This window comes from Delphinus delphis, chromosome 2 (assembly GCF_949987515.2).
Source record: "Delphinus delphis chromosome 2, mDelDel1.2, whole genome shotgun sequence".
In the NCBI taxonomy this organism is placed as follows: Eukaryota; Metazoa; Chordata; class Mammalia; order Artiodactyla; family Delphinidae; genus Delphinus; species Delphinus delphis.
Window position 1 is genome coordinate 135,488,052 of NC_082684.1, and position 15,557 is coordinate 135,503,608.

General features: G+C 39.3%; 1 protein-coding gene across 3 annotated transcripts in view; it reads right to left on the bottom strand.

Annotated features, from left to right (window-relative positions):
• The window catches only part of MAP2K5 (mitogen-activated protein kinase kinase 5), a 263,527-nt gene that overhangs the window by 221,590 nt on the left and 26,380 nt on the right, over positions 1-15,557 (bottom strand). For all 3 annotated transcript variants that reach the window (XM_060005718.2, XM_060005717.2, XM_060005716.2), the window contains exons 4-6: positions 8,107-8,176; positions 3,698-3,738; positions 2,662-2,729 (exon numbers count right to left, since the gene is read on the bottom strand). In XM_060005718.2, the coding sequence (XP_059861701.1) occupies positions 2,662-2,729; positions 3,698-3,738; positions 8,107-8,176 (179 nt within the window). The remainder of the gene's footprint in view (positions 1-2,661; positions 2,730-3,697; positions 3,739-8,106; positions 8,177-15,557) is intronic.

The window sequence follows — 15,557 nt, forward strand, 5'->3', positions numbered from 1 at the left end:
TATGTTTGGAGGGAAGATGACTAGTAGAGCTATTACCTAGAAGAGGGAACAGCCCTGTTCTGAGGGCTAAACTCAATCTTTACGAGTGGGTGCTAAAGGGACACAAATCTCAGCTCACAAAAAGAACGTTCTGAGACATAGCTACATGAACATGGAACGGGTGCCTCAGCCAATGAAGTGCATTCCTGCCACAGGGCTGTTCAGGAAGAGCCTGGATGACCATCTGGCAAGGAGTGGGGAGTCGGGCACCTAAGGAGAGCAGCATTAGATGGGGGCCTCTCCTTCTCATGCTTCACACCACAGGCAAGAGTCTTCTATAAACAACGAGCTGGCCATGGCACTCTGTTGAAAGTTGTCTAACAGCTTGCCAACACACTGAGGGGAAAGCTCAAACACCAGGCCCCAGGAGCCAGCTCCTGTCACCTCCTTTTCTCTTATCACTCCTACTGTTCTCCCTACCTTTCCATTCCCTCCCCCAGCCCAGCACACCTCCCTGGGCTCCAGCCTAACTGGCCTTCTTCTGAACACATGGAGCTCCTTTTCCACCCAAGGGCCTTCACTTACTCTCCCCACCCTCTGAAATGCCCTTCTCTGGCTCTTGATGTGGCTAGGTATTTCTCATCCTTCAGGCCCAAGTGGAATGCCACTCTCCCCTGGGCACCCCGTCCAAATCTAAACACAATCCTGCCCAGTGTTCTCTCACTTCAAAATCTGCTTGTTTCCTTCATAACACTAATTATAAAGTATAATTATTTGTATACTGGGGGGAGGTGGTCTGTATGCCTATGAGACAGCGAGCTCCAGAGGATAAGGACCACATTGTATTCCTAGTGGGTAGGACAGCACTGAATAAATAGGAGGCATTCGATAAATACTTTTGATTAGTTATCAATATGGGGCACAGAACATGGCCAACCTAGGGTGACATATTAAAATCACCTGTAGGACTTTTTCAAACTGCATTCCTCCCATAACAAAAATCACTTCTGGAGCAAACTACCATTACTATTTGGGAGGCTGTCATATCCCTAAAGGAAGATGCTGGAACAAATGGCTGAGAACCACTAGATCAGATAGTCTCTTTCCAGCCCAAAGATGTTATAATACTCTGTGAATATAAATGATAGTTTTTAAAAAGCCAAGCTAATTCACTTTGGTTTTGGTTAAAACCAAATCTGAGAGAGTTGAAAAGTTATCCTGCTGCTTCTCTGCCTTACTGTCTTTTTCAACTCCATCCTGCTTTTTATACCATGATGAACTTTGACCTAAAACACCAGGAAAAGTCCTTGTTTTCACTCAAGGCTAATAGTCAGTCTGTCTGAATAACATTTTTTCTAGAAGTAGTGGTAATAATTAGAGGCCCTGCCCTCTTCGAGCTGAATGTAACAAATGACCCTCAGTCCCCATGCCTCTACTCGGCGGACATGGCTCTCATGCCCAACAAGCATGAAAAGAGAAGCCTCAGAGCATCGCCTGGCAGGGCCAAGCACTTGGATGAGGACTAAAAGACCTACCCCTACCCCTATTTATTCTGTATTTTAATACAGAATAAATTGTTTAAGAAGGAAACACACTCTAAGAGTAGCGTGTTCATAGCAGGAAAGCTGTGCGTAAGATATACTGACACTATAATAAAGCAATCAAGGAAGTGACTTTTGGGGAGGGGACAGGAGAGTAGAGAGAGAGTCAGAAGGAGAGACTTTAAATTACCTGCAGTAAAGCCCAGTGGCAAAAGAACCAAGACACTGGGTGGAGGGGGTAAGGAGGGGCACGGAAGGGAAAGTAGAAGCCTAAGCTACATCTCAGCAGATAAGGGCTGTGCAAACACTGACTACTGCCCTAAACCCAGAAAGACCTGGGCACACAATGGAAGCGTGATCCGGCTCAATGATGGCTTTTCAGTCACCAGTGTGAATACATACACACAGATCAATCACCTTCAAGTGTCATCTTCAAGTACAGTAATAAGATGTTAACAAGCTGAATAACTGAGTATGTAACAAATACGATCTAGAATTCTTTCAGCTTAAGCAGGTCCTTCTACTTGAGAACCTTAATCTTCTGGAAGTAAGTTCTCAGGTCTGTCAGAAGAACACTTTGAAGAGGCTCATGTCTTTAGTATCCATCCCAGTATGGGACAATGTTAGCATGAATTAATGAAAATTATCTTCCTTCTGTAATAGCTCAATCTCTTGTGCACCAAAGATACATAAATGGACAACTTGGCTGGTCAATTTAAATTTCACCATATTACTCTTTCCTTGCCTCCTTCTGGGAAAGATATCAGTGAAGCATGACACTGCCAAAAGATGGACAAGCAAAACAAAAATAATAAGCATTATACAAACCAGATCATCAAAGCATGGAAACAGTCAAAGGCACTGAATCTTCTGTTTCTGCATAATCTGGAGACTGAAGGAAAACCATTCCACAGACCAAAATAAATAGTTCAACATGTCTAATTTTATCTTTCTCTATGAGGTCCTTTCTTTTCAGTCAATACATAGCTAGGGTTACTTAACTGGTCAGATTTCTTCTTAGCCACATACACACTTTTGAGGTCGTATAAAAAAAAAGAGATGTCATCCCACAAGCCTCTTCTTCACTCCCAACTATGTAGATATTCACGCTCAGAGGCACATGTCACTCACTCGCTCTCACCTATTGCTTGGAAGTGAATCTGAGACTGCTGGGCTGCTGTGTTGAGAGGATCCAGCTCGGGTATTCACCTACAAGTAAAGAAAGGATCTTGATCAGACTGTGTTCTGAGGACACAGTTCTAATTAACCTGTAATTTGCCACAAATTTCTCATTTCACTATGAAGGTTAATTAGCTTTTTACTAGACAGACCCATGGTTGGAGTCTATTCAGTATATAGGTTATAAAAACTGTACAACCTGTATATTACATAATACTTTGTTCCTGTCATTATTCAAATACTTAAATAGTGCTGAAAAAGCGAGAGATAAACTGGGGACATTTTCAATTCACTGTCTAGAATTGAAGTCAATTCTAGTGAAAAAATTCAGTTCACTGTTTCTTTTTGTTTTATATAAAAAACAGTATGTTCAAAAAAGTATATTAAGAATACATCCAAGGGTTAGTAGTGAACCTCACGATATCATACCCCTTCAGCTTTAAAACCAGGCAGAACATTGCAGAATGTTTCTTATTCACTGAAAAATGAGGTCCAAGTAATTAATTATAAAACACTTGAGTCTAATACAATAGCCAGTTTTTCTTTTAAATGTAAAGCCTTAAGCAGAAATCCAGAATTCAAAATATGCAGAACAATGAAAGGACATTAAATAGATATATGTTTCTAGCATAAACATGTCAAAAGAAGAGGGGGGTATTCTGTGTGTAATATGCTTATGTGCTTAATTAATCACTGAAATGAAGTCTATATTTTTACTCAAGTAAATCTTTGTGGAGACCAGTACCCAGGATCATCCTGAAGAAACAGACCAACAAAAGAATTCCAAATAATAGTTTTTTTTAAATACGGCATCAAAACCCCAATATGTACACATATTGAACAAATACTAATGAATCCCCCTCCACAACCCATTTAAAAAAAAAAAAGGAACGCTTGTCAGAGCTTGAGAAAGTGCAGTTTTATTTGACATTTCAATAAGTGGAACACAGCATTACAAATCCATCTAACTTTACTGAAACAATTATTGAAATTCGTACCTTCAGGCCATGTATGTTCCGTTCCCCAGGAGGCTTGCAGGCTGAAACAGTAATTGACTAAATTGTAGAACACATCAGGGCCATTTACAAATTTGCTCAAAATGAATCGTTTAAAAAGAAATGAGGGTGACACCAAAATTAGCAGAGAGAAATGATTGAAAAGTGGCTCCCAAGACCCAAAGTGGGAATTATGAACCAGGGTTTTTAACTTGCAGGAGTGAGCATTTATAAATGCAAAGAGCTTTCTGACACCACCTCATATAAATTCCAATTTCTGCTTAAAACATATAAAAATCAAGTTAACTGAGCTAAAATGATTAGATTCCTTTCATAATTCAAATTTCTGCCATCATCTTTCCTCACTCTATTACATTGTATATCTGTTATCACTTAATACTACAATGAAAATAGCTGGGGTTTTTGGAGGGGAGTGGGAGGAGGATCTTTTAACACCAAAACAATTGCTAGAGATTCTAAGATGAAATATTTAAGTTTGAACATCAGTTTGCAAAGCAGTAAGCAGTCAAATTTGTTAGAATACAGATATACCATTAATTTCATGACATTTCTTGCAAATCTTGACATTTGCTAACATTTAAGTCTAAACATAAAGCAGTACCAGCGAAAATAATATTAATTTCCTGACACCATCTTGAGTTACAGGTTAGTACTTTTCCAATTCAGCAAATGCTTCTTCATCAAATGTTAAAAAAAATAAAGTGCTTCCTGCCCATGTTATAGGCTGCTTCCATCTGAAAACTACAGTGTCCTACATATTATATGTTAAGGGGCCGTCAATTTTGATTGATTGTTTGGGAAAGGATGAATTAGATTTTTTTTTTTTTTTTTTTGCTCCTTTCTCAGATGTACATGTATTTTCCTGTTTCTGACAAGAAATCGAGCTGTTTAATAAGAAGAAGATGTGGCTAATAATTACAAAGCACATCAGTTGCTTTAGGTTTGTGTATTTCAAATATATTCAAAGTCATTATGTTATTTTCCTTAAAAAAAAATCTAAACCTCAATAAAGGATTTTTATTTGTTTTTCTAAAATACGTTAAAATTAAGACTCCAAATCCTCTTTCCTAAAGATGGAAATTAACTTTTTGAACAAAACAACAGTCACATACATCTGATGCTTGGTCCTTTAGGGACCATTAATACTTCCTAAGACAACACTTCAGAGCATTTCCTCTGAAGTAGCCAGTGCATTATAAACTTCATTTAGTAAGAAAGTGGCTAACTAAGGAATTAGAGACAGGCATCAACTCTTATCTCCTACCTTAACATCTGCCTGGTTCCTCAACTGGCTTCTTAAATCTTTATGACTGGAAATCTAAACAGTACTCAAGGGACTTCCCTGGTGGTACAGTGGTTAAGAATCCACCTGCCAATGCAGGAGACACGGGTTCGAGCCCTACTCCTGGAAGATCCCAGATGCCGCAGAGCAGCTGAGCCCGGGTGCCACAACTACTGAGCCTGCACTCTAGAGCCCGCGTGCCACAACTACTGAAGCCCACGTGCCTAGAGGCTGTGCTCTGCAACAAGAGAAACCACCGCAATGAGAAGCCAACGCGCGCCGCAACGAAGAGTAGCCCCCACTCACCACAAGAGAAAGCCCGTGCGCAGCAACGAAGACCCAATGCAGCCAAAAATTAATTAATTAAAAAATAAAATAAAAAGTAAACAGTATTCAAAAAAACCCAGTAGCCTCATATTTCCTAAAGTTGTGGAGTCAGAAGTTACTGTAAAGCTAGTGAATTTTGATACTTATTAATAGTTAACATATCTTATAACTACAAAGAGAATTAGCCCTGAGCTGGGAGCTACTATCCAATGCAATTGTGCCACTTGGAATGAGAAGACCTGATGTTTAGAAGAGAATTGTTTTCTCCTGTCCTCTGATTTGCTCAGTCTAGAGATTCTTTTTCACATGGGGCCTGACCACAGAATCTAAGAATTAAGGTCTGAGAGCCTCTAACCAACTCAGTAGACCCAGGCAATATACCCAATGTCTATACTCTAACTGTAAAAATCTGTATAACCTCTAAATTTATATAAATCTTACATAAAATTTTAAATATATTTAGAGATTTATGTAAACTTATATGAAAAATAAAATTGCATAAAATCTATACTTTGTATAGACAAATAAGCAAAAAGCAAAAAACTGTAGAAAACTAAAGACATAGAACAGTATGCACAAAACCACACAGATAGGGAGACTGAGTCTCATATTTAAAAAAATTTAAATTTGGCGTGGAACAACTGTATTTAATAATTTATTGGAGACTAATAGGTTCTGTCCTAGGACTACATGTGACACTCAAATGTCACATATTTTCTTTAAGAATCTCCTCCCTACAATATACTCTTCTCCACACTCCTACCAAGCCCTCCAAACTACCCCCATGCACACTCTACTAATATTTTAACCTACATAAGAGCATATAGCCCTTCTACTCTAAGCAAATTACAACTTAAACAAAATTCTTATTCAAAGGGTATATTAACCACTTAAAAATTGTGACTCTGAAGTTACTTAACATCTCTGAACCTTAATATTCTCAAGTATAAAATGGAAGCAATAATAATAGGCATGACTGTTGGGAGAACTAGAAATGGTGACACACAAAGCAATATTAGTGTCTGAACAGAGAAGATGGCTAAAAATGGCTGTTATTATCATGGGAGGGGCACAATGATAATGGACAGGGACACTGACAGGGGCTGTTCACAAGATAAAAGAAAACAAACAGAACTTAGAAAGGTTCTGGATGAAGAGAAGTAAATACTTTTTGGAAAAAAAGAAAACATGAAGGCCCTCAGCATTAGAATTATAATTCTCCAGGATACTTTCTGGGGTTTGCTACAGAAGAGCTATAAAGTCATCCAGTAGGAAAGCAATGAATGGAAATTTCCAGCTGGTAAAAAAAATACTCCTTGTGGAGAAACAATTTTGAAACTTGCCCAAATTCTCTGGTTATTGAAAATATTAAGAAATAATCTGCACCCTGTTCTTGGCTTAATACACAGAAATGGCAACATTTTCTTTCCTTTTTTTTTTGCTGTACGCGGGCCTCTCACTGTTGTGGCCTCTCCCGTTGCGGAGCACAGGCTCCGGACGCGCAGGCTCAGCGGCCATGGCTCACGGGCCTAGCCGCTCCGCGGCATGTGGGATCTTCCCGGACTGGGGCACGAACACGTGTCCCCTGCATCGGCAGGCGGACTCTCAACCACTGCGCCACCAGGGAAGCCCTCTTTTTTTTAGTTTTTAGTCTTCAGGTGCAACAGAACTGAAATAATCATAATCTTGTTTCAGACACGCTATCAACGGCCCAATTTTACTTACTTACTTAGGTCTTTAATAAGTTATTATTACTCCTAATGCCACTGCCCATGTTAATGCTAGAAGAACAGCATTACTCTTGAACCCAGATCTTCTCATGCGCTGGAGACTATCAGTGCAAAGAGGAGTCTACTGGTTAATTGAGCTATTCAAACTTCAGAGAGTTACAGGTAATGAAAGTCTAGAATGCTTAATTGGAAAACCCATACCATGATTATTTGTACAGTATCAGTTAACGAAGGTAAGTTTAACTTTTAATTATTTCAATTAAGCTATTTCTAGAAGACTTACTTAGAGAATTTTCTTATCTGTTCCATCAGTTAGAAAACACAGATTTCCAAGTGGGGCAATGTATAATGGGTGAAAGACTTAATGGTTTATATAATTAAACTGTTCTTTTTCACCATTATTCAAACTTTCAGGGAACATTTATATAGAGCTGAGCAATCATATCTGATACAAGGCTAGTACTATCAAACCTAAAGGGAAAAACAAATGATTTAACCAGGTGATTCACCAAGGGTCACTCTCATTAGCTCATATTTTTGGAAACTTAACAATCGAATTCCTATTTATGAGGATTTTCAATTATTTAGAAAATGTCTCCCCCCAAAATCAAGCACCAAACATTCCACCAAAATATCGCTCCTAAAACCCCCCAGTAAATCTTGGTTTCTGCACTAGCTGAAAGCTTTCTACTCAATAGCAGCTCTGGCTACCATCATGAGCCACAATTTACAAATATCCAAAATTAAAGCCATTCATTTGCCTTGGTTTAGAAACCATGTGGACCCCCAAAGAGTTCTTTAAGCGAATGTAAGTATGTACTTCAAAAACGAAAACCAATCTAGCTAGTTTAATTTACTCTAGTAAATTAGATATTCTATCTGCCATAACTATAATACAGCCTGCAATCCCCACGATAATGAATACTTCTTTTGTTTTTTCAAATTAAGAGCTAAACATCATGTTATGTGCATTTAAACCTTTGGAAAACATAACTGTTGATGAAACAGTTTACTGAAATAATCATTGTTGATTAGAATTTGTTCAACATTACCTCTTGGAAATATCTGCAGAGGCTCTATTAACTGTCCATTTACTTGCTGTTCCATTACTGTGGAATAATACTGCAAAGAGATTATAGAAAGAGATTACTCAGTAATGTATGAATACTGGAACAGACACTTATGGGTTGTTTAATTCATAGTACTTTTGTAAACTACTGGTATATACATATCAACCTCGAGAATTCTTTTTCCCTATTTGCACATCAATATGACTACAGTGAATACTCAGGACTAAAGGTCCAGTATAGTGTTATCCTCCATATTGTCATTTATCTTTAAGAGTAAAAAATGTTGATTAAGATTTTACGTTAGTATCTGATCTCTAGAAATGTTCTGAAAATGACATATACTAAAAATGACACAAGAACTTCCCTGGCGGTCCAATGGTTAAGACTTTGCCTTCCAATGCAGGGGGTGCAGGTTCGATCCCTGGTTGGGGAGCTAAGATCCCACATGCCTCACGGCCAAAAAACCAAAACATAAAACGAAAACGGTCCATGGGGGCTTCCCTGGTGGCGCAGTGGTTGAGAGTCCGCCTGCTGATGCAGGGGACACGGGTTCGTGCCCCGGTCTGGGAGGATCCCACATGCCGCGGAGCGGCTGGGCCCGTGAGCCATGGCCGCTGAGCCTGCGCGTCCGGAGCCTATGCTCTGAAACAGAAGAGGCCACAACAGTGAGAGCCCCGTGTACCGCAAAAAAAACAAAAAACAAAAACGGTCCATGTTTAAAAAAAAAAAAAAGAATCTTATAAAAAATAATTTTTAAATAAATTAAAATGACACAAAAAGCATTTTAGTAGAAATTTCTCAAACTGCCTTTTGTTCTTTTTCCCTGGATTTTACAAAGCAAAATGGAGACACCTCACATTTAGCTTGGACCTATACGCCAGTCAGTTAATCAAACATTATTCATATTTGTGTATAAAATGTACAGATAATGGAAATCAAAATCACAGAGACTGTGGAACAAGGAAACAAGATATGATCCATCCAAAGATGACAGGATTAATATGATAAAAAGATAGCCCAGTTTCAAGCAAACATACCTTTCACGTTTTAGTCTTCTAAATACTTTAGTATAGATCAAATTTCACTTTAAAAATCTGGGCATGAAAAATTAAGTTCCAAGTTCAAAAAGCTTTCATACTCCATCATAAACAAGTTTATTCAGTAGGCTGTATTACGGTCTATCCCCATTTTCTTTAATATCCTAATTGGTGAGCATATGTCCACCTAACTTGCATGTGGCTTCTATGCCCTAACTTTTTTTTTTTTTTTTTTTTTTGGCTGCACCACATGGCATGGGGGATCTTAGTTCCCTGACCAGGGATTGAACCCACGCCCCTTGCATTGGAAGCACGGAGTCTTAACCACTGTACGGCCAGGGAAGTCCTTGTCCTAACTTTTTTTTAACACTTGACAAACAACAGTGATGTTCTTGGTGGAAAATATCAACGATGAAAACCACTGATTTTGTGTTGTGAGGGGCTGTCACAGAGCAGAATTCCCCTTTAATACTTATTGTTTCTACATTAAAAAACATAAGCACATTTTCTACTTAACTATCATATTTTCAGAAAATTCCTCCTTGATAATCATTATTTGCTGACATTCTTTAAAAGTTTCTTTCTAAAAAATATGTACATATATCTTTCTATTGCTTTTATGTAATAATTAAAATTATTACAAGATCAAGTTTATTTTCCCTTATAAATAAAGGGGAGTTATAAAATTCTACATCATCTTTAGAATCACAAGTTAACAAGCCTAAGGCTCTTCACCCTAAAAACGAAGAGAAAGTGTATTTTTGATGGCTATGGACTGATATAAGTATACCCTGCCTTCTGAGGACATTCAAACTGTATAGGAAACTGATCCTCTCCTTCTACAGATGTAAAAACTTATACACATAAAGCATAAATATGTGTGATACACTCTCTGGAATACATACTAAGGCAAATGTCTTTCAGGAAACTATATTCCTTAAAATCACAGAAATATAGTGCTCGCCATTACTCAAGCAGTGATGACAAGTAAATGAAATATCAATCATGTAGGCTGTCAACCTTTTGGGACAGCAATAACTGTTAACAAGTAGTCTGGAAAAATTGTCCGAAAATGACTTGTCCTCAGCACACAAGTATTTGAGGTTTCATGGAAAATTAAGATGCCAGTGGCTATTTGGAACATTGCTCAGGTATTCTTTTTAATGGGAAATTTGCCGGTTATTGATCCACAGCATGTACCCTCTTGCTTCTGGAAGGCTGCAAGCAACTTTCCAATCAGTGGCTGTCAAAAAAATTACTGCCTTTTTATACTGATACAAGACAACAGCAGTGGTGGTGTTCTCCTATAGTTAATGCTTTTCTTTAATTAACTGCTATGTACAATAGGTTAGTAATTTCAGTTACTACTTTACCACAATCCTAGAAATCAAAACAAATAAAATATCCTTATGCTTTATCTAACAAATTATTTACAGAGTTGTGTGAAACTGGCGCTTGGGGTCAAGTTTGAAAACAAATAACCTCAAATGTAAAGGGTCAGAACAGGTGCAAGGCATTTTTTTCCTACTATAAAACCTTGCATGCATGAAATTGACCTGTTTTCCAACTTTATTTATTTACCTCACAAAATATATAAATAAAAATGGTTTCCCTTTCATTTCAAATCAACTGGGAAACTATATATAGTTTTATAATCATTGGAGGAACATTTTAGCAATCTAAAGACATCTCTTTGTACAGTAATTAACACAGCCACGGTAATGATATTAAGTATGCCACTTGACAGTTTCTCCAAAGCAAGTAGCTAGGATTTGTTTTTTGTTTTGTACAGTTTTTCCAAATCCTAGAAACATTTTCTTCTGCTAAAATACTGGGTTTGATCTGTGTTTGTATTATCAGAGAATTTTGTGTTTCACACACCAAAGTAATTCACCATCAAGGACAAACTATAAAGGGTGGTAATTAAACCCATGGTATGGGCCCACTCTAGGCAACCGATCTCTCAGGAGCGGGCCTGGTGAGGGTCGGGGGGCCATCAAGGAGGCACTAGGCCTAGGAGCTCAGGCCACTGCTCACAAGGCATTCCCTAAGAAACAAGAATAAAACGTGGGCCATGTGCAGTACCTCCTGGCACAGATCAGTCCTGATGAGCCACAAGGCCTGTGCTGCCCAGTGAGATGAGCAAGGCACTTAGAGGAGTTACAGGCTCAAACCCTGGGGTCTCAGTACTGGTCACTTCTAGCTGATGATCTCAGTGAAGAAATGCTCACCTCACCTCAGTTTACTCAGCTGTAAAATGAAGGTGGTATGTACCCACAGGATTACTGTGAAACTCACAGGAGAAAACATGAGAACACTTAATAAGCTGCAAAGCAAGTTCTTTTTGCATCTTCATTCTCTCAGGGTTTTATACATTCTCCCTTTAAGGGGATCTTTCCAATTTTGCTCTAAATACTGATAAAATAAGCAATAATGCCAAAGACAAGGCTTCCACTAGATAAAAACAAAATGAAAAGACAACCAACCAAACCAAACCAAAATCTAAATCTTTTACGCCAATATACTTAATATGGCTTGGACAGAAAAGTAACGAAGTGACCATGGTAACGTTAATGGAGCCATAATTTGACATTATCCAAAAAGCTTCTTAGCTTAATCTCTATAATCTTATCCTGGCTTTCATTACCCCTAACACAAAGTCCTACACATAGTAGGTGTTTGACAAATATTTACCGATTGAAATGGAGTCCAATCCCGATTCTGCCACTTATTAACCTGTATAGTCTTCAGGAAGTCATTTAACTTCACTGAACCTGAGTTTCCTCTGAATGTGGGTAAAGATACCAACTCTATTACATAGGGTTACTGTGAAGCTCAAAATTAAACTGCAGCAATAGAATTAGTGAAGGCGTTTGTAAACTGTAATGATTAGTAGTTGAGGAATTTAAAAGTGAACCTCCTAGTAGTGAAACAATATTAAGCACAGCACTTTCTGAGTAGAAGTGTTACGGAATTTAAAAACACAAAAATGGTTATGTATAACAAGTACAAACCGAACACGTCTGCACTCAAACTGAACACGTCAGCAGCAGTTATAAAACATATTTTCTCTGGTATCCCTTGTAGAATCCATTACATGCAGTAATTGCAGCAATAATCAATAAGCTAACTGAGTAAAAGATTAATCAGTTTTGTGATTGCTAATGGAATCTCCAGTACCAGACTCAGATTAGTTTCAGAGTCCCTCTGAGATGTTCTTCAAAATCCTTAAACAATTTTAATAAGGATGTGACAAAGTTTAACATAGTTATCCAAATATCTAATTAATTTGAAACAGAGGGCCAGATTGAACAAGGGGATAGCAAGTACAATTTTTGGCTTTGTTCTGTTTGCAAGTTTATCATACAGTGTTCCTATTTGTTATGACCCTAATTCTAACAGCACAACTCAATCAATAATTACATTTTTTTCTTCATGGAAATCTGCCATATAAAAACTTGAATTCCAAAACAGCACAGTTAAACTTTACAAGGCACAAGTTCTCTACTGAAAAGAGAGAAAACAGTGAGAGAGAGATACACAGAAACAACTATCACTTGTTGAATACCTACTGTGTGTTAGGCTCAACACTGAAACCGAGTCCCCCTAAACCCCCTGCCAAGTTTATGATTAACGTCTCCATCCAAAATTTTATTCCCTTTCTTGTCCCGCCCCCATTCCCCTCAGGATTGAGGAGTATCAAAGAAAAGGGGGGATTAAAACCAAGCAGGACCCTTCGGGGCCATCCTAGGTACAAAAAAGCCCCTCCACATCCCCCGTTTCTTGTTTGTAGCAAAAGGCTTTAGTCTCCTAGGCTTCCCTGAGTTCCAAAGAGCAGACTCAAGCAGCTAACTATTAGGACAACAGAGTCACAGGTCTCCTAGTGCCTCCTCAGGGGATACAGATAACAATCTGATGCAAATCTTTGAATTGTTCTATAGAAACTAAGACTCCCACCCAGGTGGAGAGAGGATGGTGACTACATGCTGACCACAAGCACTAGACCCCAGACTGGTTGGAACCAGAAGGTTGTGATTCCTTAAACATCACCCTGTTACCTCACCACCAACAAATCAGAAGAAGGTCCACGAGCTGATCAGCTTCCTACGACCCTCTCCCCTCACACTGTCTTTAAAAACCTTTGCCTGAAAGCTATGGAGGAGTTCGGGTCTTTGCAGCATGAGCTGCCCGTTCTCCTGGCTTTGCTCCCTGCAAATAAACCCTCACTTTGCTGCAAACCCCGCTGTCAGAGTTTGGCTTTCTGCACCTCAGGCACACGAGCCCTTGCTCAGTATCAATACTAGATATTTACATTCATTCATCTAGTTTCTCACAACCCTATCCTATTCTGGGAGTATCATCACCCCTGTTTCACAGATGTAGCAAACGGTTTATCAGTCAACCAAGAAAAATACTTCTTTCATTCTAGTCCATGCACTCAGAACATAAAATGTTTGCTATTTGAGAGTCAAAAGGTAAGTTATCTCCTGTTTCTCGTACCTCAAAACCTTTAACTAAAGCAGGCTACTGGGTGGACTGCTGAGCTGGTGGAAAGCTTCTTCATTCATATCCTGTGTGGGCTAGGCCATGTCACCTGATCTTTCAGAGACTGGGGAAGGCAGCGTGGTGTGATGCAGATACCTGTGCTGGCCGGTGACTTCGCCCTCTTTCTTCAGCAACTCCCCCCGCCTGTCCACATTTTCCTCCTACCTCTCTTACCACTCTACTCAGCTTCCGGTAAGTGATTCTCTCCCCATCCCTTCTTTAAATGCTCACGTTCCCCATGGTTTTTCATCAACCTTCTTTTTATTTTGTACTCTCCTCGAGTTAACTTCAGCCACTTCAAAGGTTTCAATTACCAGTGGAGTCACTGAGACTAATTAGGAGCTGATGAATCACAAACCTTTATTTCCAGCCCAGATTTCTCTCCTAAGATTCGGAACATACCCAACTAGTTGTCCAGAGGCCCCTCAAATTCAACAGGTCCCTACCTCTCCCACCCCTCCCTCCTGCCCTAGGCCTGTCTTCCACCACATGGGTTCACTAACCGGGTGAATGAGATCACCATGACCTAGCTTCCCAAACCAGTTATCTGGGAGTCGTCCAGACCATCTCTCTTTCCTTCTTCCCCACACCTCATCAATCACCAGTCTTATTAACTCTACATTTTCCCCACTTCTCAAATCCTCAAGCTAGGGCGCTCCATGATCTATTCCACCTGCCTTCCCAACCTCATCTCATACCCTCCCCCCACTGTCCACGCCACACTAATCATGGGTAGCTCCTCCTGAATGCACCAGGCATCCTTTCACCTGGGCCTTTAAACACTGTTTTCTCTGCTCAAACACCCTTCCCAGTCCCCTTGTCCTCACCTACTCCACCTAGACACCACTGTCTCCAGAAAGCCTTCTCTGTCCCCAAAGCTAGATCAGGTGCTCCTTTTTTGTGCTCACAGAACACCTAATGCTTAGGCATATGACAGCATTTATCACTATGCCTGGTAGCTCTGAGTCTTTCTCATCCTCCCACACCAAACACTGTTTCCTTTTTTGTTAACTTCCCTGACTGGAGCATGAGCTCCTTGAAAAAGTGAACTATATGTTCACTGCACCTCCACCAGCTAGCATAGGGCTTGGCCAGAGAGCTGCCATCCCATAAATATTTAATGTGTGAAAAACTGGCTGTATGAATAAGTGAGCAAATCAGTGAGTGATCGCAGGTCCCACCTCTACATAGCTGTATGACCTTGAGAAAGGAATACAATTTGTTTGTGCCTCAGTATTCTCGGCTGTAAAAATGAGAAAAATAGCTGCCTTGCTCACCTCATAAAGGTGTTAGGAAGATCAAAATCACAGAAGCTGGTATATGGAAATTTTTTTATAAAGTACTTGAAAAACATCTTAAAATAGGGCACAGGGCTACGAATCTCCTACTTCCAAGCAATAGTACATAGAAGAAAAATGGCCATAACGATAGGGTGACACAGAAACCACTAAACAAGAACACTGAAATGTTTAGACCAAGTACAGAGGCAGAATTTAACTAACTGTTTATCAAGGCTGATTCAGTATCTCCTCCCCTTCCCTCAATTACTACAGTACTATAAATAATAAAATAAGTAAAAGGGTACTATAAGGAACATTGTCTGTTTCTCTTTCTGGAAGTTCATCAAGGGCATGGACCATGTCTTGTGCATTTTATTATCTCTTATGGCAGAGGTATTAACCTGGGGTCTATATGGGCCTGAGAGATCCTTGAAATTCCTGAACTTCTAGGTAAAATGTTGCACTGTGTGAATTTCCTGGGAAAAGAATAAATAACTTTCCTCACATTTTCAAAAAGCCCTGTGTCCCCCAAAATCTAAGAAACTACTGCCGTAGAATGCTTAGCACCATG